This window comes from Scyliorhinus torazame, chromosome 6 (genome assembly GCF_047496885.1).
Source record: "Scyliorhinus torazame isolate Kashiwa2021f chromosome 6, sScyTor2.1, whole genome shotgun sequence".
Classification (NCBI taxonomy): Eukaryota; Metazoa; Chordata; class Chondrichthyes; order Carcharhiniformes; family Scyliorhinidae; genus Scyliorhinus; species Scyliorhinus torazame.
In genome coordinates this window covers 142,195,179-142,222,346 of record NC_092712.1, presented here as the reverse complement: position 1 = coordinate 142,222,346, position 27,168 = coordinate 142,195,179, and the positions used below count along the sequence as shown (strand labels likewise).

General features: G+C 48.7%; 1 protein-coding gene across 1 annotated transcript in view; it reads left to right on the top strand.

The window, feature by feature from the left end:
• LOC140425041 (polycystin-1-like protein 1) overlaps nucleotides 1-27,168 on the top strand; it is a 543,547-nt gene that overhangs the window by 353,918 nt on the left and 162,461 nt on the right. The window contains exons 44-45 of the mRNA XM_072508831.1: nucleotides 47-263; nucleotides 25,175-25,348. Of these exons, the coding sequence (XP_072364932.1) occupies nucleotides 47-263; nucleotides 25,175-25,348 (391 nt within the window). The remainder of the gene's footprint in view (nucleotides 1-46; nucleotides 264-25,174; nucleotides 25,349-27,168) is intronic.

Genomic DNA, 27,168 nt, shown 5'->3' with positions numbered 1-27,168 from the left:
CTGTCTACTATTGTTTTGGGGCTAACGAGTATGTCTTTTCTTCTAGTGTTTCAGAAAGTCTTGGTTCCATTTGGAAGGTTCATCTTTGGCATAATAATGGTGGTCATTCTCCCAGCTGGTACGTTACTTCTGTGATTGTCAAGGACCTGCCAAATGGCACATGCTGGTTCTTTCCTGCTGAATGCTGGCTTGCAGTGGATGAAGGGGATGGAAAAGTAGAACGAGAATTGATTTCGCTCACACGTGGCCCTGGATTTAAGAGAGTAATGTATCATTTTACTTAGTGAGCTTATTGGTAAAAAGTATTCCATCATCGGTATCAGTATTTCATTTTTGGTTTGGAGTCTAATGCATGTTTCGTGACCAAATCTTTCAGGCATGGAAGCACCAGAATTCTTCAGAATCAAGTACACCATTGGTAATGTCAGACGACAGGCCATCTGCCTGCTGATTTGATCCTAATCTGTAATTCATTTAAATGTCAGTCTGGATTATCTAATATAACAATTGACTCAAAGGGGAAAGTAACGGCTGACATCTTGGTACAATTGCTCGTACAGTGCCAAAGTTATATATAATGTAAGGTCATTTGTCTTATACCTGTTCAAAATAATACATTTACCTGTTAATTACCTTATGTTTATTTTCATGAACATGTTCAAAACTAGTACTTTTGATATTTAGGACAGTACTATCCTTGCGAGATTCTGGATCCAGGAATGCAGGATCAAAGGGCAATCAGAAACCCTCATTGTGTAATGCAGTTTCTCATTTGTGATTTACCCTGGATTGGGTGTTAAGGACGCAAAGGGCGCGATTAATGTCCAATTAAGGATAGTGGGTGGACTCTCAAAACTGGAGAGCAGGCTCAAAAACAACAACAGGACACCATTCAAGATAAGTGAGGGAGTGGACACTGTAAGCTGGAGGTGGCTCTCTTCAACATGTTCAAATTTAAAGTAAAGGAAATAGATCAAGCAGCCAGAACTTCATTGTGAGGTGAGGAGCCTCTTCATAGAGCAGCTTGAGGCTGCAGCTGAGGCCTTAGCAAGCTGGCAGGGCCCCTAAGCCTAACTGGAGTTCAGACTTCCTGGTCTGCAACCAGACAGCTGGCTCCAAGCAACCTTTTTAAATTTAATTGTTTTTCAAATTCATTTTACAGGGCATGGGCTTCATTGGTTGGGCCAGCATTTATTGCCCATCCCTAGTTGCCCTTTAGAGGTGGTGGTGAGCTGCCTTCTTGAACCGTTGCAATGTCAGAGGTGGTATGTACACCTATCGTGCTGTTAGGAAGGGAATTCCAAAACTTTGACCCAGCAACGGTGAAGGAATGGCAAAATGTTTCCAAGTCAGGATGGTGAGTGAAGACGTCCGGTGGCAGCCATGAGCTGAGCGTTCGCACAAAAGGTGGCTCTTGTCTAGAAACCTTGATTTAGGAACTTTAGCCCCAACAATTGAGCACCAAAGATCGGAAAATCCCCCAAATCAACCCCCCGTCGACTGCAATGCCACCCAAAGCGCAGAGGAACCAGCAATCCAGCTGAAAAACTTCCAGAGAGGAGGGGAGGGAAACCTCAGCCTCGGAGCAGGGGAGCCCACATGGTGGCAAGGAACTGACGACGGACGTTCCCCGAGACCTTCCAGCGCAGACCCAGGTACTGATGGAGAAAATGATGGGTTTCATCACCTCTGAGCTCCAGAAACCTAGATAACATCTGCTGTGGACCAGTTGTGGGTCACCTTATAGAGCGAAGAGAACTACTTTGTGCGCCGGAGGAGGCCAACAATTTTGTGCAGAAACACAACCTGGGAAATAGCAGTAAAGGGCAATGAATGCAGCACAGACCTTAGGGATCCAGGACGGGCAGGGGCAAATACATACGGGGGAGGGGTGGGAGGATGGGGGAGATAATTGTCTGGGATTATTAGGGGAATGCGACCATTGAGGGGAGCCGTTACACGAGCGAATAGGCTGGTGTATTGAGGTCCAGCAAAGGAAGAGGCCACGACGCACCTACCTGGGACGCAGGGAGTGTCCGGCAGGAGAGAGTGAGAAAACAGAAGTTAAGGGGAAACAAAAAGTAAGAAGGGAGGAAAGGGGGCAGAGAGTGGGGAAAGCATGGGGAGGACGGAGGGACAGGAAGGGGACATTACACTGGTAGGTGGATGCTGGGGGGAGGCAGTGTGCAGGTGGGGGAGGGGAAGGGGGAAGGTAGAAGGATGGCTACAAGTCGCACATTGTGACGGTAAAAAAGAGGAAGTAGACAGCGGCCATCTTGAATGGCCCGAAGAGCGAGGGCAGACTCAAAACGGCCAGAGGGTGGTAAATCTGTGGAACTCTTTGCCGCAGAAGGCTGTGGAGGCCAAATCACTGAGTGTCTTTATGACAGAGATAACATACGAACATAAGAACTAGGAACAGGAGTAGGCCATCTGGCCCCTCGAGCCTGCTCCGCCATTCAATGAAATCATGGCTGATCTTTGTGGACTCAGCTCCACTTTCCGGCCCGAACACCATAACCCTCAATCCCTTTATTCTTCAAACAACTATCTATCTGTATCTTAAAAACATTTAATGAAGGAGCCTCAACTGCTTCACTGGGCAAGGAATTCCATAGATTCACAACCCTTTGGGTGAAGAAGTTCCTCCTAAACTCCGTCCTAAATCTACTCCCCCTTATTTTGAGGCTCTGCCCCCTAGTTCTGCTTTCACCCACCAGTGGAAACAACCTGCCCGCATCTATCCTATCTATTCCCTTCATAATTTTATATGCTTCTATAAGATCCCCCCCTCATCCTTCTAAATTCCAACGAGTACAGTCCCAATCTACTCAACCTCTCCTCGTAATCCAACCCCTTCAACTCTGGGATTAACCTAGTGGATCTCCTCTGCACACTCTCCAGCGCCAGTACATCCTTTCTCATGTAAGGGGGACCAAAACTGAACACAATACTCCAGGTGTGGCCTCACTAACACCTTATACAATTGCAGCATAACCTCCCGAGTCTTAAACTCCATCCCTCTAGCAATGAAGGACAAAATTCCATTTGCCTTCTTAATCACCTGTTGCACCTGTAAACCAACTTTTTGCGACTCATGCATTAGCACACCCAGGTCTCTGCACAGCAGCATGTTTTAATATTTTCTCATTTAAATAATAATCCCTTTTTCTGTTATTCCTACCAAAATGGATAACCTCACATTTGTCAACATTGTATTCCATCTGCCAGACCCTAGCCCATTCACTTAACTTATCCAAATCCCTCTGAAGACTTCCAGTATCCTCTGCACATTTTGCTTTACCACTCATCTTAGTGTCGTCTGCAAACTTGAACACATTGCCCGTGGTCCCCAACTCCAAATCATCTATGTAAATTGTGAACAGTTGTGGGCCCAACACATCCCTGAGGGACATCACTAGCTACTGTTTGCCAACCAGAGAAACACCCATTAATCCCCACTCTTTGCTTTCTATTAATTAACCAATCCTCTATCCATGCTACTACTTTACCCTGAATGCCATACATCTTTATCTTATGCAGCAACCTTTTGTGTGGCACCTTGTCAAAGGCTTTCTGGAAATCCAGATGTACCACATCCATTGGCTCCCCATTATCTACCGCACTGGTAATGACCTCAAAAAATTCCACTAAATTAGTTAGGCATGACCTGCCTTTTATGAACCCGTGCTGCGTCTGCCCAATGGGACAATTTCCATCCAGATGCCTCGCTATTTCTTCCTTGGTGATAGATTCCAACATCTTCTCTATTTGCGGCATCAACTCATTTACCTTATTCCGAATACTACGAGCATTCAGGTAAAGTACAATTATGTTGGCTTTTATACCTCTGTTTTGAATATTAACACCTCGATCAGTAACCTCTCCTAAGTTATATTTCCTCTTAATTTTTCTCCTAATTTTCCTTGTCGTTGAACCCATATCTTCATGTAACAACCTGCCGCGTCGCTTACCATTTATGTTTTTACTTCCTGTTTTATTCCTTTAGTATTACTGGTCTTATTCACTGAGCTCCCCTCAGTCACTGTACCTTGTACTGTCGCCCTTTTTGATTTTTGTCTATGGCTTCTCTGCCTTACACTTTCCCCCTTACTGCCTTTTGTTTCTGTCCCTGTTTTACGACCTTCAGACTTCCTGCATTGGTTCCCATCCCCCTGCCACATTAGTTTAAACCCTCCCCAACAGCTCTAGCAAACACCCCCCACAGGACATCAGTTCCAGTCCTGCCCAGGTGCAGACCGTCCGGTTTGTATTGGTCCCATCTCCCCCAGAACCAGTTCCAATGCCCCAGGAATTTGAATCCCTCCCTCTTGCACCATCTCTCGAGCCACGCATTCATCCTATCTATCCTGACATTCCTACTCTGACTAGCTCGTGGTACTGGTAGCAATCCTGAGATTACTACCTTTGAGGTCCTACTTTTTAGTTTAACTCCTAACTCCCTGAATTCAGCTTGTAGGACCTCGTCCCGTTTTTACCTATACCGTTGGTGCCTATGTGCGCCATGACAGCTGGCTGTTCACCCCCCCCCCCCCCGCAGAATGTCCTGCAGCCGCTCCAAGCCATCCTTGACCCTTGCACCAGGGAGGCAACATACCATCCTGCAGTCTCGATTGCGTCTGCTGAACGGCCTGTCTATTCCTCTTACAATTGAGTCCTCTATCACTATAGCCCTGCTGTTCTTCTTCCTGCCCTGCTGCGCAGCAGAGCCAGCCACGGTGCCATGAACCTGGCTGCTGCTGCCTTCCCCTGGTGAGCCATCTCCCTCAACAGTATCCAAAGCGGTATATCTGTTTTGCAGGGAGATGACCGCAGGGCACTGCCTTCCTACTCTTGCTCTGTCTTTTGGTCACCCATTTTCTATCTCCCTCAGTAACTTTCACCTGCAGTGTGACCAGCTTGCTAAACGTGCTAACCGCGACGTCCTCAACATCGCGGATGCTCCAAAGTGAGTCCATCCGCAGCTCCAGAGCCATCAAGCGGTCTAACAGGAGCTGCAACTGGACACACTTCTTGCACTTGAAGTAGCCAGGGACAGTGGACGTGTCCCTGAGCTCCCACATCTCACACGAGGAGCATGACACTGGTCTGGATCTCCTGCCATGTCTTAAACCTTCGGTTAACTTATACAACTACAATTCCAAAAAAGAAAGAAAAAAATTAATAAATAAATTACACAATGAAAAGAAAAACTACTACCAGTCACTTACCAGGATTAAAAAGTACTCTCCACCCAGCTTCGAATTCCCACCTAGCTTCAAAAACTCACTCTTTGCTGTCTCACTCTGGCTGTGTCTTCTCTGGCTCACTGGGAGAACTCAGTGAGTTCTAGATAGGTTTGTGATCAATAAGGGGATCAGGGGTTATGGGGATAAGGCAGGAGAATGGGGATGAGAAAAATATCAGCCATGATTGAATGGCAGAGCAGACTCGATAGGCCGAGTGGCCTAATTCTGCTCCTATGTCTTATGGGCTGGGCCCACAGTGTGCATACTGCTGACTACCCCATCAGAATAGCTACATGGAACCTGAGAAGCATCAACGGGCCGGTGAAAAGATCCAGAGTCCTCTCCCATCTCAAAAGCCTGAGGGTGGACATAGCCTTCCTACAGGTGACACATCTAAGAGAGTTGGACCAACTGTGGGTAAGAAGGGCTGGGTGGGACAAACATTTTATGCGTGTTTCGACACCAGAGCAAGAGGGGTGGCCATATTGGTTAGCAGGACAGTAACGTTCATGGCAACAAATACAGTGACAGACCCAGGAAGCTGTTTTTTGTTCTGGTCAGCGGGACCCTGGAAGTGCAGTTAAATATATACGTACCAAACTGGGATGATGCAAGTTTGATAAGAAAGCTATGTCCGAAATTCCTGACCTAGAAACCCACCAATTGATCACGAGGGGTGACTTTAATTGCGTACAAGACCTGTAAATAGACCGATCCAACCCCAGGGAGAGAGCCATAACAGAAATGGCTTGAAAATTAAACACCTTCATGGAGAAGATGGGTGTTCAACTACCCGAGAGAAAAATAGTTCTCCTCCTTCACCCACGCGCACAAGGGCTACTCGCATATAGACTTTTTCATTGTCGGGAAAATGGTGCTTCCAGAGGTAATGAGGGCAGAATATTCTGCGATTGTAATCTCTGACCATGTGCCTCATTATATGGATGTAAAGTTGGAGAAGAGCTGGACCTAACGCTCCCCATAGAGTCTGGACACAGCTCTCCTCGCCGAGAGTGAACTTTGTACAAAAATATCCCAAGCCATCGACGGTTACGTAACTTGCCACCAGAACGGGGAAGTCTCACCCTCCACCTTCTGGGAGGCACTGAACACGGTGATCAGGGGGGAATTAATAGTTTATAGGGACCTTAGGGACAAGAAAGAAAGGGCAGCCAAGCAGGTGCTGATCAGCTCCATACCGGATGGCGATGGATCGGCAGGCAATACTCCTCGGCCCCAACCATGGAATTGCTGGCAGAGAGGAAAAAGCTGCAGATGGAATTTGATCTGCTCTCGACGGGGTATGCAGTCCACCAGTTCCATCAATCATGGGGTCCTTCTACAAATATGAAAACAAAGCCAGCCATATGCTGGCACACCAACTAAGAAAGTTAGGGACAGGAATGGTAGGACAGTGGCAGCCCCGAATAAGGTTAATGAGGCCGTTGCAATCTTGTTCCGGGGCCTGTACTCCTCCCAGCCCCCGGGAAGGGTCTCAGAGATGAAACAGTTCCTCGACAGACTGGAAATACCGGTGGTGGGGGAGGAAAAGGGACAAGTGCTGGGAGCACTGCTGGGGCTGGAGGAGATCGTGGAATATGTTAATTTCATGTAGTCAGCGAAAGCGCCGCATCCAGACGGGTTCCCGGTCGGCTTTTACAAAGATATTGCAACTGCATTGACAAGGTACTTGCTGGAAATCTTCAACGATTCACTGTCGAAGGGAGCCCTGCCACCCACTCTGGCACAGGCCTCGATCTCATTGATCCCCCAAAAAACAAAGACCTGACAGAGTGTGGATCATACAGTCCCATCTCTCTTTTAAGTCCGAGCAAAAGCACTGGTGAGGTGCCTGGAGAGTTGCCTGCCAGAAGTGATCGCGGAAGATCAGACCGGATTTGCCAAGGGCAGACAGCTAACAGTGAACATCCAAGCACTGATGAATGTAATAATGACCCCACCCGGGGAGGAGACACACAAAGTGATTGTCTCCCTGGACGAAGAGAAAGCCCTCGATCGAGAAGAGTGGAGGTACCTCATGGAGGTGCTTGAACGGTTTGGCTTTGAATTGGGGTTCAACATGTGGGTGAAACTTCTGTTACAGCGCTCCCATGGCGAGCGTGTGGATAAACACCACCAGATTTGTGTACTTCCAGCTGCATAGGGAAACGAGGCAGGGTTGCCCATTGCCCCTGCTCCTGTTCGCACTGGCAATTGAGCCACAGGCCATTGCTCCTAGATCGGCGGGTGGTGGATGGGCATTCAGAGCGTGGGCAGGGAGCTCAGAGTTTCATTCTGTGCAGGTGACCTGCTCCTCTATGTGTTGAACTCCTTGGCCAGCATAGGAAAGACAACAGGACTCCTTAAAGAGTTTGGTGCCTTCTCCGGTTACAAACTCGATCTGGGAAGAACGGTATCTTCCCGGTGAACCCCCGAGGGGGAGAGGCGGGGCTGGAGGAGTGACTGTTTAAGATAACCCAGACCAAGTTCAGATACCTGGGGATACAGATAGCTGACAAGTGGACGAGGCTCCCCAAGTGGAACCTCTCCAGCCTGCTGGAGAAGATGAAGAGGGACCTATAGATATTGGACTCGCTCCCACTCTTGCTAGCGGGAAGGATACAGGCGATCAAAATTAATGTGCTGCCCAGGTTGCTCTTCATATTTAGATCTCCGACCTTTGTCCCCAAACCCTTCTTCACTAGGGTTGATAAGCTAATCAAGGACTTCCGGGTGCGGCGATGACCAGCTAAGTCGCACGTTTCGGCAGCTCCCGGTGGAACGGACTTTTGGGCTCTTGATAGGAGCCCCAACGGCAATTTTAACGGCTAAAAACACCGTGCGGTAAGCCAGAAGGGTGTTCCCCCTGGACACGGATGGAAAAAGGAGAGGAAAGTGGCCGGATTGCAGCGGATCCTTTGGAACAACGGCAAGGAAGGCAAGCAGAAACCAAGATGGCGTCGGAAGGTGGCAGTTTCATATGGGGCCCTGAACAACAAGAGTTCTTGAAACGCTGCGTGGAGGAGATAAAAAAGGAAATGAAGAAAGAGTTGTTGGCCCCGATATTACAGGCAATTGAAGGGCTGAAAGAGGAACAAAAGACCCAGGAGCAGGAGCTTCGGGTCGTGAAGGCGAAAGCAGCAGAGAATGAGAACGATATACAGGGCCTGGTGGTGAAGTCGGAGATACAGGAGGCACACCAGAAACGATCTGTGGAGAGGTTGGAGGCACTGGAAAACAACGCAAGGAGGAACAACTTGAGGATTCTTGGCCTTCCTGAAGGTGTGGAGGGGGCGGACGTCGGGGCATATGTGAGCACGATGCTGCATTCGTTAATGGGAGCGGAGGCCTCGACGGGTCCGTTGGAGGTGGAGGGAGCATACCGAGTTATGGTGCGAGGATCGAGAGCAGGAGAAACTCCCTGAGCCATAGTGGTGAGATTCCTCCGTTTTAAGGATAGAGAAATGGTCCTTAGATGGGCGAAGAAAACTCGGTGTAGTAAATGGGAGAATGCGGTGATCCGCGTTTATCAAGATTGGAGTGCGGAGGTGGCGAGAAGGAGGGCGAGCTTTAATCGGGCCAAAGCGGTACTTCACAAAAAGAAGATAAAATTTGGAATGCTGCAACCGGCAAGACTGTGGGTCACATATCAAGGGAGGCACCACTACTTTGAGACGGCGGATGAAGCGTGGACTTTTATTGTAGAAGAAAAATTGGAATGATTGGATTATGAAAATGAACGTTTGGACAAAGTGGTGGGGCGAATGGGGGGGGGCGAAGAGGGGTTTTATGTTTTAATCCTGCGGTATGGTAACTTTTCTTTCTCCCACAGGTGGTGATGGGGGGAGGTGGGGAGGGAGAGGAGATGGGGCGTTGGCCATGGGAGGCGGGGCCGAGGGAGAGGCGCGGGCTTGGTTCCCGCGCTATGATAATTATGGCGGGAATAGAGAAGCAGGAAGGAGGGGGCGTCGCACGGTGCGAGCCGTGATCACGGGGAGAAGCCGAGGTCAGCCAGAGTTTGCTGACTTCTGGGAGCAACATGGGGGGAGTAATTACGCTAGCGGGGGGTCTAGCGGGGGGGGGGGGGGGGAGGGGGGAATTACTGGGTTGCTGCTGCTGGGGAAAGGGGGGAGTGGGTACGGGAAAGGATGGGCGGGGGGGCACCGTCTGGGAGAGATACAGCTGCGTGGGAACTGGGTGAGAAGCTGGAAAAAGATGATGGCTAACCGGCAAGGGGAGGGGGGTGGGAAGCCCCCCAACTCGGCTGATCACGTGGAGCGTGAGGGGGCTTAACGGGCCGATAAAAAGGGCACGAGTACTCGCACACCTTAAGAAACTTAAAGCAGATGTGGTTATGTTACAGGAAACGCACCTGAAACTGATAGACCAGGTTAGGTTGCGCAAAGGATGGGTGGGGCAGGTGTTCCATTCGGGGCTGGATGCGAAAAACAGGGGGGTGGCTATATTAGTGGGGAAGCGGGTAATGTTCGAGGCAAAGACTATAGTGGCGGATAACGGGGGCAGATACGTGATGGTGAGTGGCAAATTACAGGGAGAGATGGTGGTTTTGGTAAACGTGTATGCCCCGAACTGGGACGATGCCAACTTTATGAGGCGAATGCTAGGACGCATCCCAGACCTAGAGATGGGAAAGCTGATAATGGGGGGAGACTTTAACACGGTGTTGGAACCAAGGCTGGATAGGTCGAAGTCCAGGACTGGTAGGAGGCCGGCAGCAGCCAAGGTGCTTAAGGATTTTATGGAGCAGATGGGAGGGGTGGACCCGTGGAGATTCAGTAGACCTAGGAGTAAGGAGTTCTCGTTTTTCTCCTATGTCCATAAAGTCTATTCACGCATAGACTTTTTTGTGTTGGGTAGGGCATTGATCCCGAGGGTGAAGGGAACGGAATATACGGCTATAGCCATTTCGGATCATGCCCCACACTGGGTAGACTTGGAGATAGGGGAGGAAACAAGAGGGCGCCCACCCTGGAGAATGGACATGGGACTAATGGCGGATGAGGGGGTGTGCCTAAGGGTGAGGGGATGCATTGAAAAGTACTTGGAACTCAATGACAATGGGGAGGTTCAGGTGGGAGTGGTCTGGGAGGCGTTGAAGGTGGTGGTTAGGGGGGAGCTGATATCAATAAGGACACATAAAGGGAAGCAGGAGAGTAAGGAACGGGAGCGGTTGCTGCAAGAACTTTTGAGGGTGGACAGACAATATGCGGAGGCACCGGAGGAGGGACTGTACAGGGAAAGGCAAAGGCTGCATGTGGAATTTGACTTGCTGACTACAGGCACTGCAGGGGCACAATGGAGGAAGGCGCAGGGTGTACAGTATGAATATGGAGAGAAGGCGAGCAGATTGCTGGCACACCAATTGAGGGAAAGGGGAGCAGCGAGGGAAATAGGGGGGGTGAGGGACGAGGAAGGAGAGATGGAGCGGGAAGCGGAGAGAGTGAATGAAGTGTTCAAGACATTTTATAAAAAATTGTATGAAGCTCAACCCCCGGATGGGAGGGAGAGAATGATGGATTTTTTGGATCGGCTGGAAATTCCCAAGGTGGAAGAGCAGGAAAGGGTGGGACTGGGAGCACAGATCACGGTAGAAGAAGTGGTGAAAGGAATTAGGAACATGCAGACGGGAAAGGCCCCGGGACCGGACGGATTCCCAGTTGAATTTTACAGAAAATATTTGGACTTGCTCGCCCCGCTACTGACGAGGACCTTTAACGAGGCAAAGGAAAGGGGACAACTGCCCCCGACTATGTCAGAAGCAACGATATCGCTTCTCTTAAAGAAGGAAAAGGATCCGCTACAATGCGGGTCCTACAGACCAATTTCCCTCCTCAATGTGGATGCCAAGGTCCTGGCCAAGGTAATGGCAATGAGAATAGAGGAATGTGTCCTGGGGGTGGTTCATGAGGACCAAACTGGGTTTGTGAAGGGGAGACAGCTGAACACGAATATACGGAGGCTGTTAGGGGTAATGATGATGGCCCCACCAGAGGGTGAAACGGAGATAGTAGTGGCGATGGATGCCGAGAAAGCATTTGATAGAGTGGAATGGGATTATCTGTGGGAGGTGTTGAGGAGATTTGGGTTTGGAGAGGGGTATGTTAGATGGGTGCAGCTGTTGTATAGGGCCCCAGTGGCGAGTGTGGTCACGAATGGACGGGGATCGGCATATTTTCGGCTCCATAGAGGGACAAGGCAGGGATGTCCTCTGTCCCCATTACTGTTTGCACTGGCGATTGAGCCCCTGGCGATCACGCTGAGAGGTTCCAAGAGATGGAGGGGAATACTTAGGGGAGGAGAAGAACACCGGGTATCTTTATATGCGGATGATCTGCTACTATATGTGGCGGATCCAGCGGAGGGGATGCCAGAAATAATGCGGATACTTGGGGAGTTTGGGGATTTTTCAGGGTATAAATTGAACATGGGGAAGAGTGAGCTGTTTGTGGTGCATCCAGGGGAGCAGAGTAGAGAAATAGAAGACCTACCGTTGAGGAAGGTAACAAGAGACTTTCGTTACCTGGGGATCCAGATAGCTAAGAATTGGGGCACATTGCACAGGCTAAATTTGACGCGGTTGGTGGAACAGATGGAGGAAGATTTCAAGAGATGGGATATGGTAGCATTGTCAATGGCAGGGAGGGTGCAGGCGGTTAAGATGGTGGTCCTCCCGAGATTCCTCTTTGTGTTTCAGTGCCTCCCGGTGGTGATCACGAAGGCTTTTTTCAAAAGGATAGAAAAGAGTATCATGGGTTTTGTTTGGGCCGGGAAGACTCCGAGAGTGAGGAAGGGATTCTTACAGCGTAGTAGGGATAGGGGGGAGCTGGCACTACCGAGCCTAAGTGAGTATTATTGGGCCGCTAATATTTCAATGGTGAGTAAGTGGATGGGAGAGGAGGAAGGAGCGGCGTGGAAGAGATTAGAGAGGGCGTCCTGTAGGGGGACCAGCCTGCAGGCTATGGTGACAGCCCCATTGCCGTTCTCACCAAGGAACTATACCACGAGTCCGGTGGTGGTAGCTACACTGAAGATTTGGGGACAGTGGAGACGACATAGGGGAAAGACCGGAGCATTGGGGGGGTCCCCGATAAGAAACAACCATAGGTTTGCCCCGGGGGGAATGGATGGGGGATATGGAATGTGGCAAAGAGCAGGTATAACGCAATTGAAAGATCTATTTGTGGATGGGAAGTTCGCGAGTCTGGGAGCGCTGACCGAGAAATATGGGTTGCCCCAAGGGAATGCATTCAGGTACATGCAATTGAGGGCTTTTGCGAGGCAACAGGTGAGGGAATTCCCGCAGCTCCCGACACAAGAGGTGCAGGACAGAGTCATCTCAAAGAAATGGGTGGGGGACGGTAAGGTGTCGGATATATATAGGGAAATGAGGGATGAAGGGGAGACTATGGTGGACGAACTAAAAGGGAAATGGGAAGAAGAGCTAGGGGAGGAGATCGAGGAGGGGCTGTGGGCAGATGCCCTAAACAGGGTAAACTCGTCTTCCTCGTGCGCCAGGCTAAGCCTGATTCAGTTTAAGGTATTACACAGGGCACATATGACTGGAACACGGCTCAGTAAATTTTTTGGGGTGGAGGATAGGTGTGCGAGGTGCTCGAGAAGCCCAGCGAATCATACCCATATGTTCTGGTCATGCCCGGCACTACAGGGGTTTTGGATGGGGGTGACAAAGGTGCTTTCGAAAGTAGTAGGAGTCCGGGTCGAACCAAGCTGGGGGTTGGCTATATTTGGGGTTGCACAAGAGCCGGGAGTGCAGGAGGCGAGAGAGGCCGATGTTTTGGCCTTTGCGTCCCTAGTAGCCCGGCGCAGGATATTGCTAATGTGGAAAGAAGCCAAGCCCCCGGGGGTGGGGACCTGGATAAATGATATGGCGGGGTTCATAAAGTTAGAGCGGATTACGTTCGTCCTAAGGGGGTCGGCTCAAGGGTTTACCAGGCGGTGGCAACCGTTCGTCGAATATCTTGCGGAAAGATAGATGGGGGAAAAAAGAAGGCAGCGGCAGCAGCCCAGGACTTGGGGGGTGGGGGGGGGGGGGAGGGATGGGGGGGGGGGTGGGGGGGGGTGGCCTGAGACAAGGCAGTTGCCAATTAGGGCTAGTTTTTATTTTTGTTATTTAATATTTATTTATTTGTTGTTGTTTTTTTTTTTTTTTTGTTCTTGTTTAAATAAAAAAGGTCATTATTATCTGTATTGTTATAATGTTGTGTAAAGGATGCACAATGTACTGTGTTGGTTGACCAAACATTTTCAATAAAGTATTATTTAAAAAAAAGATAAGCTAATCAAGGCCTTTGTGTGTGTGTGTGTGTAGGGGGGGGTTGGGGGTCGTGGCGGGGGGTTGGGGGTTGCGCAAGTCCCGTGGATGCAAAAAGCCATTTTGCAGAGAGAGCCACATGTGGGAGTCCTGGCCTTTCCAAACATCCTATTCTACCACTGGATGGCGAACAAAGAGAGGGTGAGGACGTAGCTGAAGGAGGCAGAGGCGGAATGGGTACAAATGAAAGGGGCCTCCTGCATGGGGACGTCTCTCCGGACACTGGCCACTACTTTACTCCCGACCCCCTGCACACTCACGGAGCCCAGTGGTAGTCGCCACATGAAAGATCTGGAACTAGTTCAGATGCCACTTCAAACTTGCTGGTATCTCGATAGAGGCCCCCCTCTGCAACAACCATACATTTGCCCCAGCGAAGATCGACCCCACATTTGGGACTTGGAAGAAGGACAGAGGTACCCTGAGGGTGAAGGACATGTATGTGGATGGCAGAATAGTGACCCTGGGGGAACTGCCGGAGAAGCTCAAAACTCCGGAAAAGGAATGAGCTTCGATACTTGCAGCTGCGCCATTTCCTCCGCAAGGAGACCAAGACATTCCCCCAGTTACCCAGACACAAGCTTCGAGACAAAATGGCCATGCTGGACTGGCTGGGTGGAGACAAATATGCGACATACATGGATGACTCATAGAAGAGACCAGGATCCCACTGGATGAAACGTGACATAAATGGGGGAAGGAACTGGACAGGGGGTAGGGGGAGGACTCTGGATTGCACAGGATCAACTCCACCTCCTCGTGTGCAGGGCTAAGCCTGGTGCAGCTCAAGGTGGTGCACAGAACCAGGTCAGACATTAGCGGATTCTTCCCGGAGGACAATTGCGAGTGCTATTAGGGGGACCGGCCATCCACACCCATATGTTCTGGTGCTGCCCCAGACTCAACGGGTTCTGGACAGCCTTCTTCGAGGCCATGTCCAGGGTTGTGGGGGTCAAGATGGAGCCATGCCCGTCTGTGGCGGTGTTCGGGGTATCAGAGCAACCAGGGCTCTTCACAGGGAAGGGGGCAGAAGTCCTGGTCTTGGCCTCTCTGTTCGATGCAGGGACTGGGAGGGGGGTGGGGTTGGGGAGCAGACAGGGGGGGAGGGGAGGGAAGGCATGGGGGGGGGGGGGGGGGAATAGAGTGGGGAGAGCCACTTAGAAAAAGAGGATTACGCATTTGTCATGGGGAAAAAGGGAGGAGAATCCTACACCAGGAAGGACAAAGGCCTCTGTCACATGTAAGAAATGGTTGGGCCTGGGACACTCCCCTAGGGAACTCCTGTAGTGATGTCATAGAGCTAAGATGATTGACCTCTGACCATCACAATCATCTTCCTTTGTGCCAGGTACGACTCCAAACAGGAAGATTTTCATCTTATTCTCATTGAGTCCAGTTTTGCTGTGAGTACTGTCATGATATCCATATTAACATATCGTGGTGCAATCACACACACACACACTGATGGACAGGTCGACGGACCAATCAACACACACACAACATCCCAGCCAATCACCAGTGAGAGCACACACACTATAAAACAGGGAGCACCACAGATCCCGCTCATTCCACCAGGAGATAGCTCAGAGCACAGAGCTCACAGCGTGCCACTCAGACATACACCATGTGCTGAGTGCCTCTCTAAGATAGTGCTAGGGCTGGGTCCACAGGCTAACTGGTGAAGTACGAACCACAGCCAGAAGTTAACAGTTGTTATTGTACAGAATAATAAAACAGAGTTGTACCATCTACAACCGTGTTGGTTCGTTTGTGTATCGGAACACCCAGCACGACAGCTACTTGATGCTATACTCAGTCAAATGCAGTCAAGCGCAGTCACTCGCGCCTCACCTCTGGCATTCGGCTCTTTTGTCCATGTTTGAATTAAGGCTGTATTGAGATCAGGAACTGAGTGACTCTGGCGAAACCCAAACTGAGCGTCCATAAGCAGGTTATTGATGAGTAAGTGCCACTTGATTGCACTGTTCATGCCAACCCCATCCATCACTTTACTGATGATCAAGAGTTGACTGAAGGGGTGGTAATTGACCAGGTTGAATTTGTCCTGCTTGTTGCTTGCAGGACATATCTGGGCAATTGTGCACATTGCCGGGTAATGACAGTGTTCTCGCTGTACTGGAATAGCTTGGCCTGGGGTGTGGCAAGTTCTGGAGCACAAGTCTTCAGGATTATTGTCAGGGCCCATATTCTTTGGAGTTTCCAGTGCGTTTTGCTGTTTCTTGATATCACGAGAGGTGAGTTGAATTGGCTGAAGACTGTCGTTTGTTAACCTGGAGACCTCCGGAGGAAGCCAAGATAGATCATCCACTCAGCATTTCTGGCTGAAGATTTTTGCGTTCGCTTCAGCCTTGTCTTTTGCACTGATATGCTGGGCTCCTCCATCATTGAGGATAGGGGTATTTATGGAGCCTCCTCCTCCAGTGAGTTGTTTAATTGCCCACCACCATTCACAGTTGAGTGTAGCAGGACTGCAGAGCTCAGATCTGAGGCATTGGTTGTGGAATCGCTTAGCTCTGTCTATTACTTGCTGCTTATGCTGTTTGACACACAAGTAATCCTGTGTTGTAGCTTCACCAGGTTGACACCTCATTCTTAAGTATGCCTGGGGTCAGCCCTGGAATGTCTTCTTGCACTCTTTATTGAACCAGGTTTATCCCCTGGTTTGGCAATGGTAGTTTGGGGGATATGCGGGCCATGAGGTTACAGATTGTGGTTAAGTACAATTCTACTGTTGCTGATGGCCTACAACACCTAACAATGCCCAGTCTTGAGTTGCTGGATCTGTTTCGAATCTAGCTCATTTAGCACGATGGTAGTGTCCCACAAAGCGATGTAGGGTCTCCTCAATATGAAAACGGAACTTAACTCTACAAGGACAGTGTGGTGGGCACTCTTACTGATACTGTCACGAACAGGCGCATCTGCAGCAGGCAGGTTGGTGAGCATGAGATCAAGTATGTTTCCCCTCTTGTTGGTTCCCTCACTACCTGCCCCAGTCCTAGTCTAGCAGCTATGTCCTTTAGGACCCAGTCAGCACGGTCTGTGGTGATACCACTGCGCCACTCTTGGTGATGGACATTGAAGTGCCTCATCCAGAGTACATTCTGCGTCCATGCCACCCTCAGTGCTTCCTCCAAGTGATGTTCAACATGGAGGAGTACTGATGCATCAGTATGGGAGGAATGATACGTGGTAATCAGCAGGAGGTTTCCTTTCCCATGTTTGACCTGGTGCCATGAGACTTCACGGCGTCCAGAGTCAATGTTGAGGATTCCCAGGACAACTCCCTCCCAAATATATATCACTGTGCCACCACCTCTACTGTGTATGTCGTCCCCTGTTCCTCAACAGCCCCAGGAGCCTGGAGAACAATTGGAATGTCCTAGTTGGCCTTCAACAATCACAGAATTTGCAGTGCAGAAGGAGGCCATTCGGCCCATTGACTCTGCACCAGCCCTTGGAAAGAACACCCCACTTTAGCCCACGCCTCCACCTTATTCCTGTAACCCAGTAACCCCAACCTTTTGGACACTAAGGGCCAATTTTAGCATAGCCAATCTATCTAACCTGTACATTGTTGGACTGTGGGAGGAAACTGGAGCACCCAGAGAAAACCCACGCAGACACGGGAAAAAAGTGCAAACTCCACAAAGTCAGCCGAGGCCGGAATTGAACCCAAGACCCTGGAGCGTGAGGCAGCAGTTATAACCACTGTGCCGCCATGCAGTGATTGAACCCCTGTCTCCCACGCGACAGGCGGGAACGCAACCCCTATACCAAAAAGGAAGAGCAATGGGCTTTATTAGGTCTTTAATTAGTTGAGTTACTAACCATGCCTTGCAGGCAGTTGTTCTGCTATTCCCCGATATCTGGGGAAATCTGACCCATGAACAGGAGTGAGCTGGGAAACTGACACACTGGCCAGAAGCGTGGAATTCTGTCCTTGCCCATCTCCAGGCCTGTCCCCAGTGGGCCTAAAAATGCAAAAATGTTTTTTACAAGAACATGGGATATTTAAAAATAAAACAGACTTCATTAAAGTTGACAAGGCATTCTGTTCCACATTTATGTGAAATATTGTATCTGCTGGAAATCTGAAATAAAAACAGAGAAGGCACCAAAATCTCAGCAGGTCTGGCAGCATCAGCGATGAGAGTAATAGAGCTAAAGTTTCAGGTCGATAACAAACTGACAAAAGTTGGAGATCGACTCCCACCGAAGTTGCCCTTTCCATGACAATGTGATGGGTAAGGTTAGCTTTGATGCGGTAACATCTGTATACTTTGAGAGCCGCAGTTGTGTCAAACTGGGTTGTCTTCTGCCATTGATACTTTCGGTATCTTCTTCTCTTCACTGCTATTATATGCCTTGAGGACATCTACAGAGGCTGTCTGTTTACAGTATGGAAACAACAGAAGGCAATGTGTCAAGTGCTGGCAAATGGGATGAGGTAGGTCGGTCAGATGTTTTTCATGTGTCGGTGCGGACTCACTGGGCTGAAGGGCTTCTTCTACAATGTATTTTTCTGTGATTCTGTGAAAACTGTTCACATTTGCTTGCATCAGATCCAAGACAAAAATGTGTGAAGCCCTCAACAGAGCGTTGTACTACACTGACGATGCTGCATCAGCATTCCATACTGAGAAACACTTCATGGCAAGTGGACAGACTCTCTCATCCCTGTAAAGAATTTTAGTTTGACCATCAACATCAGGAAGACAGTAGTCATGGTCCAGAATGTTGCCAAACCATCATGCATCAGCCTTGATAATGTGAAGCTGGAGGTTGTCGACAGCTTCATACATCTCGGCTCCACGATTACCAGCTGTCACTCGATGCTAAAATCAACACCAGCATTATAAAGGCTGCAATTGTTATGCCCAAGCTGAGTAAGAGAGTGTGGAACAAAAGCAACCTGACTGCGGACACCAAACTACAAGTCTATCAAGTTGTATCCTCAGCACTCTTGCACTGGTGAAACCTGGACAATATATGCTTGTCAGCAGTATCGGCTGAACAGTTTCAACTTCACTGTCTCAGATTATCTTCAACATCTTGACAGGGCGAGGTCACTAACTCGGAGATCATGGAGAGTTCCAACTCCATCAGCATTCACTCATTGTGAAGCTAATATCATTCGAGCAGCTCTGGGGAAAGCTAATGAAACTGTGGAAGCCCATGGAGCTACGATCAAAGATATGGAAGTGGCCCTTTTGGGCCATAGTGATCTGATAGCTTTGACTCCAGTGAGGCAATCTTTGGAGGTTGAAGTGAACAAATCATTGAAAACCCAAATGAATGACCTAAAGAATAGGTCCAGGAGCCAAAATACTCAAATTGCGGGGCTGTTGGAAAGGGTGGAAGGCCCAATGCCCATGAGGTACTTTGCAAATGTGTTCGGTAAGATGGTGAGTGAGGGTGTTTTCACATCCCCTCCTGAGTTGGACCGAGCCCAACATACACACCGGCTTAAGGCTCATGTTGTGGATCCATCGCGTGACATGCTAGTGAGGTTCCATAACTTCATGGAGAAAGAGAGAGTTCCAAGATGGACAAAGGAGCACCGTGACTTTAAGTGGGAAGGCCATGCCATCAGATTCTTCAAGACATGGATGCGGAACTGGCGAAGAAGAGGACTGCGTTCAAGAGAGTCAATAGAGTCCTGTATAAAAGTAGAGCCTGGTTCGATTTGGTCTACCCTGCTTGGCTAAGAGTAACTTTTATTTTAAGCATTTTTAAACCAATTTTTACAATTGACAACAAACACAAAACCCACCCAATACATGAAACCTCCCCATCCCCGCCTCCCTCAGCAGTCAATGGTAACCAACTCTCCAAAATACAAAATGAACAAATTCCAACAATTGTCACACTCCCCCCCCCCCCCCCCCCCCCCTGCCCTTTTAGAGCAAATTTCACTTTCTCCAGGGCCAAAAGCTCCAGCAGGTCCCCGCCATTCCAGGCACAGGGTGGACAGCTGACCTCCACCCTCACAAGACCCGCCTGCAAGCAATCGGGGAGGCAAAGGTGAAGGCATCGGCCCCCGCACCTGCCAGCAGCTCCAGCAGTCTGACACCCTGAATATGGCTTCTAGGGAACCGGGCTCCACATCAACATTCAGAGCCCCCAAAATGGTGCTGCAAACCGCCCTCCAAGACCTTTCCAACTTTGGGCAAAACCAAAACATATGTACATGATTCGCAGGGCCCCTCCCACAACACTCACAGACAACCTCCATCCCCTCAAACAGCCAGCTCTTCTTAGCCTTTGTCAGGTATGCCCTGTATACCACCTTCAGCTGTATCAGCCCCAACCTCGCGCACAAAGTCGAGGCATTCATCCTCCACAGCACCACACAATCCCTCCGCTTCCAGCTCCTCCTCCCACTTCACCTTAACCCCCTCCATGATCATCTTATCCTCCTCCAAAATCCTCCCATAAATCACCGGCGGCCTCCTTCTCGAACCACCCCACTGACAGCACCGTTTCCAACAGCAAGGAGGCCAGGGCTTAGAGTGACTTTTGAGGGAAAAAACAATTTCTTTGGCACACCAGGAGAGATGCACGTTTTCATAACTCGAGTTGAGAGCCTCTCTGCTAACTGAGTTAGCTAACTGCTGAGTTAGCTAATGGGAGTGGTTTTGAAGGATTGGCTGCAGCTCATTACAGTAGTTTTTTAGATAATGAGCTTAGAGTTATTGTTTCGTTTAGGTTTGTTCGAAGTAGACCTCAGTCGTTTTTGTTTGCCTTGTCTCTATTTATGTTGGTATTTGGATTTGGTTGTTTTCAAGAGTGATGGCGTTGGGGGAGGAGGGGGTGAGGGCATTTCACTGACAGTGTCTGTAGACTTCTCTATCCGGTCTTTTAATTTGGTTGGATGGCCATCTTAGGTGGGCCAGTTTGCTGTACATTTTAAGTATACTTTGGGTGAACTCTCTTGGTGGAAATAACTAGGGAGCGGCTGGGAGACCCTCAATTCGCTGGTCACCTAGAATGTTAGGGGTTTGAATGGCCCAGTGAAAAGATCAAGAGTATTTCATAGAATTTACAGTCCCGAAGGACGCCATTCAGCCCATCGAGTCTGCACCAGCCCTTGGAAAGAGCACCCCACTTAAGCCCATACCTCCACCCTATCCCCGTAATCCAGTAACCCCACCTAACATTTTTGAACACTAAGGGCAATTTAGCATGGCCAATCCACCTAACCTGCACATCTTTGGACTGTGGGAGGAAACCGGAGCACCCGGAGGAAAACCCATGCAGACACCGGGAAAACGTGCAGACTCCACACAGACAGTGACCCAAGCCGGGAATCGAACCTGGGACCCTGGAGCTGTGAAGCAATACTGCTAACCACTGTGCTACTGTGCCGCCCACCTTATTTGCTCACTTTAAGAGCTTAAACTCAAATGTGGTGTTTTTACGAGACCCATTTGCAGGTCAGAGACCAAAATAGGCTGAGATAGGGGTGGGTAGGACAGCTCTTTCATTCGGGTTTGATGGTTGGGCCAGTGGTGCAGGTTTAGTTTCCTGCATCTAAGAATTTGGCTGACCCCAATGGCAATGTTATTGTCTGTGGTTCCCTGGTGGGCATCCAAACGTTTGCCATGGAGGATAGACACATTATTAGTGGATAAGAAATTTTGTGAGTGCATGTCCACTGCCATCGAGGACGATATAAAATTTAACAAAACGTAGTCTATCTCAACCTCCAAGATGTGGGAGGCCCTTAAGTAGTCCTTAAGGGGGAGATTATCTCTTATAAAGCGCATTTGGTGAGGACAACGAGGGTGGAGCAGCAAAGGCTGGTGGACTCCATGACTCCTTATCCCAGGGTTTGTTGCCCTCTACCCTCATGCAGGCCTCAAGAATCTCTTTGATTCTTAAGAAGGACAAAGACCTGACAGTGTGATTCGTACTGACCTATCTCACTGTTGGAACATAGAACATACAGTGCAGAAGGAGGCCATTCGGCCAATTGAGTCTGCACCGACCCACTTAAGCCCTCACTTCCACCCTATCCCTGTAACCCAATAACCCCTCCTAACCCTTTTGGACACTAAGGGCAATTTAGAATGGCTAATCCACCTAACCTGCACGTTTTTGGACTGTGGGAGGAAACCGGAGCACCCAAAGGAAACCCACGCAGACACAGGGAGAACGTGCAGACTCCGCACAAACAGTGACCCAGTGGGGAATCAAATCTGGGACCCTGGCGCTTTGAAGCCACAGTGCTACTACGTGCTACCGTGCTGCCGTTGTTGAACACTGATTTCAAGTTACTTGCCAAGTGTTGGCACTTTGGCTTGAGCCCTGCCTCCCAAATGTAATCTCGGATCAGATCGGCTTCATGAATGGTCAACAATTGTCGACCAATATATATCGCCTATTAAATGTCGTAGTTTTCCCCTCCATCATGCATGAACTGGAGGTGATTGTTTCCTAGGATTCCAAAAAGGCATTTGAGAGAGTGGAGTGGAAGTATCTATTTGAGATTCTGAGGAAAATCTACTTCTTGGATTCGGCTACTGTATAAGTCCCCACTACAAATGTTTGTACGGATTGTAGCCATGTAAAATGGCTGACTCCCGATTAGAATGGCCAAACCCCGATCTAAAATGGCGAACGGAAGAGGCTGATGGGAAAATCAGCCAACAGGACTCAAACGGACAGCTGCAGGTAAAACAGTGTATTCGCCTCTGGGGAAGTCAGTCCAGACCGATACCTGCAGCCATCAACATCACAACAACCCAGCCATCTGCATATTAATCAGCCATCCCCGGGACCAATTGCTACAAATTAGCAACTCAAAGCCGACCCAGACCTTTCGGCGCCAGCAGGGGCTAACACAAAGAAAGGTAAACGACCACCCCCCGATCAAGGAATCGCTCCAGTATTGGAGCATATCGAACCAAGTGATTGGGACCAAGTCCAATCACTTGGGACCAGGTACAAGGTCCGCCCCGAGAGGCGGGAAGCCCCTGGGGACTATAAGAATAGGGGCCAAGTTCAACTCGACCCTTCTTTTCCTGCTCGCAACCTTCGAGACCATTCTACAAGAAACCGTAAGTTTTACTCCAGCGATAGCTACCAGATAGGCACTCCTGACTATCGACTTGTACCAGCTTTTGAATCCCGCAGGCTCAGAACCAATTCGAAAGACCATTCGTTTTCCTGACCTGGTGGGCCATTTCCAAAAGTTAAGTATTGGCCTTTTAGTGGTAGGTAGTAGTCTAGAAGTAGGATTATTGTATAAGTATTAATTGCTGTATATAATAAATGAGCGTTGATTTAACTCTTACTAAGCGGTGTGTTGCATTATTAATCATTACTTGGACTTGAACCACGTGGCAGTATCAGAAAGATACCTGGCGACTCATGAGCAAAGGTGACAGAATAAGAATAAGTAAACTAAGGCTAAAACGAGCAACAGGATGTCCTGACCTCTGGTTATTTTTCATTGAATAGGGGCATGAGACAGGGATGTCCATCATCCCTGCTCCTGTTTGCGTTGGTAATATTGACGCTCGCTACAGAATTGAGACCCTCTGTTAAGTGGGGCTGGGGTGGAGGGGAGATAAATTGGATAGGGGTAGAGCATCGGGTGTTCCTTTAAGGGGATGACCTACTCTATATTACGGACACAGTACACTCCATGAACAAGATAATGAAGCTGCTTTGTATTTTTGGCTCCTTTGCTGGGTGCAAGTTGAGCTTTTTCTGGGCACAAGAGTGAATGTTGGCCCCATCCAATTTCTTGGTTTACTATTTGGCAGCCACTATTCCGAAGATATTGTTGTGGTTTAGTGATTCCAGTTCCATAAGGGGACAAATGGAAGAGCGCTCCCACACTGCTTCCTGTCTCCGTGCAATAGTTACTACACCATTGCCTTCTTCCCTGGTGAGACTTTCCTCAAATCCAGTGGTGGGCTCCACCCTGAAAATTTGGAAGCAGTTTAGGCAACATTTCAAGCTCCTTTCCCTGTCTCGCTAAACCCCAGTTGCAATAACTACCTTCTTCTAGCAGCTGGTTTGGACTCTACTTTTAAGTCTTGGGAGGGAAAGGGTCTGGAGAGGTTTCGGGACCTGATCGTGGAGGGGAGGGCTGCTAGTTTAATTTTATTTTTTTAGAAATATTTTTATTCAAATTTTTACATATTTCCACAAACCCCCCCCCCCCTTACAGAAAAAAGAAAAACAAAGAACACATAAATAAACATCTTACAACTACATCATGAATTCCCCCAATATACAAACCCCCCATTAAGCAATAATAAACACAGTAGAAAACACAAAGTACACCCCCCCTCCTCCCACCGCCCTCTGGGTTGCTGCTGCTGCTGACCACCTCCTAACACCCCGCTAGAAAGTCTAGGAACGGTTGCCACCGCCTGAAGAACCCTTGCACAGACCCTCTCAAGGCAAATTTTACCCTCTCCAATTTAATGAATGCTGCCATGTCGCTGATCCAGGCTTCCACGCTTGGGGGCCTCGCATCCTTCCACTGTAGCAGAATCTTCCGCCGGGCTACCAGGGATGCAAAGGCCTCTTTCGCCTCCTGCACTTCCGGAGGTCTGCTAGTTTTAAGGAGTTGGCTAAGAAATTCCAACAGCCTCGTTCCAATCTCTTCAGGTATTTTAAAATTCGAGATTTTTCACGCAACGCTTTCCTCACGTTTCCTTTCGTGCCACCCTATTCGCTGTTGAAAATAATTTGCCTTTGGCTAGGCCTGACGGGGAGGGCTATCTCGGACATGTATGGCCATATCCCTTCAATGGCGTCTGCTCTGTTGAGTGAGGTGAGAGTGAATTGAGTCCCATTCTGGATAGTGAGGTGTGGAGTGAGGCCCTTCACAGGGTCAACTCAGCGTCTTCATGTGCTTGGCTGGGTTTGAATCAATTCAAGGTTTTGCACAGGACTCACCTGACCAGGGTTAGGATGAGCAGAATGTCGCTGGGGTTGAGGATAAGTGTGTGAACGCTGCTCTTGGGGGCCGGCTAACCATACACATATGTTCTGTTCCTGTCCCAAGTTGATAAGCTTCTGAGCCTCTTTTTTTAAGGTATGTCGGAGATACTCTGTGTAGATTTGGATCCATGACCACGGGTGGCATATTTGAGTTGTCGGATTCACTGCTGCTTCAGTGGGGGGGGGGCGGTGAAGGCGGACGTCCACACCTTTGCCTTGTTGATAGCCCGGAAGAGAATTATGTTTGGGTGGGGCACTCCTATTCCACCTAGTGCCTTGGCTTGGTTGGGTGAACTAATGTCTTTTCTACCTTTGGAGAAGGTCAACTACACCATCAGGTGGTTGGTGGAGGGTTATACCTAAGACGGCAACCATTAATTTCCTTTTTCAAGGAGTTAGTCACTGTCAGCTGTTATAAGGTGTAGTTTCGTTTTTGTGTTAGTTAGGTGTTGTGTGCTTGTACCTTTTAATTTCTCTCTTCTGTTGTGTATTTCTGTTTGATTGTTTTGGGTTGTTTTATTTAATATGGAAAAATGTTAATAAATATATATATTTTTTAATTAAACTTTCTGTTTCTCAACAGCTTCTTTATAGCAAACTCACTGAGTACTTGGAAGACTTTCACCTCTGGGGTTCTGTGTACAGCCGCCCATCGTATAGCTCATTTACTCATACTCAGCGTCTCAGTATCTGCCTTTGCCTCCTGTTGGGTTACATGTGTTTGAATGCTGTGCTGACTAACTTGAAGGATGAGGAGGTGAAACATTTTACATAACTAAACCATTTTATTTCCAAAAATGCTTTGTGCAGTTTGTCAGCTGAAGGAGTTCCACAGTAAATGTAAAAATGTATATGTTGCCACTGTCCCAGAGGACCTTGGGCTGCTTCCCCCTTTGGCAGCTGATTGGTGGTGATTTCACCAAAGGGTCACCACACCTGAGGCGAGGGGCCTTCGTGAATAACCTCAGCCGGTGTGGGAATTGAACCCGTGATGTAGGCGTCGCTCCACATCACAAACAGCCGTCCAGCCAACTGAGCTAACCGACCAACTCCACAGTAAATTTTGTGATGGTGGCCGTAGAATCCCTACAGTGCAGAATGAGGCCATTTGGCCCATCGAGTCTGAAAGAGCACCCTCCCCAGGCCCACTCCCCTGTCCTGTTCCCGTAACCCCATGACCCCACCTAACCTAACCTTTGGACACTAAGGGACAATTTAGCATCACCAATCCACCTAACCTGCACAGCTCTGGACTGAGGGAGGAAACCGGAGCACCCGGAGAAAACCCACACAGACACGGGGAGAAAGTACAAATTCCGCAATGACCGTTACTTAAGGCTGGAATTGAACCCGAGGCCCTGGTGTTGTGAGGCAGTAGTGCTACCCAGTAGCCATTGTGCCGCTTTTGGGAATTTGGGGCATATTTTTGGCCATTTTTGAATTTCTGAATATTCAGATGCTACAGTGTTAAATTCGGAGTGTTCCTCCATTTAATGAAGTGCCTACCACAAAATATTAATCTGCTATTGTTTTCCATCTGTTGATGAATTTACTGTTTCTTTCCAACGTTTTCTATTTTTGCTTCAGATTTGCTCCATTGCAGATTCTTTTCATTTTCTTCGTGCCCTGATTTTCCATCACTCTCCTGATCCTGAGTGCCTCTTGCTGACTTTGAGTGCGTGTTGCTCCATTTGGCATCTGAATATCTCCTGCTGCTTATCCTACTTACTGCTCCCTTTTCCAGGAAACGTTTACTGCTGTCTATCCAGACATTAAGCATCTGCTGCAGTTCCAATTCTGGACTTTGAAATATATTTTTTTAAAGATCCAGTGTTGGCAAATAGTGAGTTGGATGTAGTGCTGTGTACTGAAGACAAGGATCATAAATCATCCAACTGCCATTTGGGAATTTAAAAGTAAAAATGTTTTCTTTCCCTGAGGCAGATCAGATGCTGTAATTGAGAAAGCAAATAAATAATTAAATACTAATTTGAAGATAACAAATGGTTGCCACTACTGCACTAAAGCATAGCGCACAGAATTATCATTGCTTGTTGGGTTTGTTCCTCATCATTCACAAAATTATATAGATTGACTATTTCTCTCCCTTTCTCCACCCCCACACCCAGTCTCTCTCCCTTTGTATCTTTACAATTAAGACAAACTTTTTTTATTTTCGCATGGCGAAGTTCTGAAATATTTATCAAAAAAATCAAAGGAGAACCATTATTATGGGGTGGTTTCTCCATTTGGAGACTATGTTCTCCCGCTGGAGCTGAATCGCACCAGTTATACGATCCCCTTGCAGTTGTAAAGCGAGATGCAATTCAGTATTCCATGCAATGCAGATTTTTGCATGGACCCCTGTAATAGGGATACCCTCCACAGGGATCCCTGTAATAGGGACACCCCGCACAGCGACACCTGTAATAGGGGCAAACCCTCCTCCACAGGGACCCCTGTAATAGGGACACCTCCACAGGGACCCCTGTGATAGGGGCACCTCCACAGGGATCACTGTAATAGGGGCACCCCCCACATGGACCCATGTAATAGAGGGAACACCCCATGGGGACC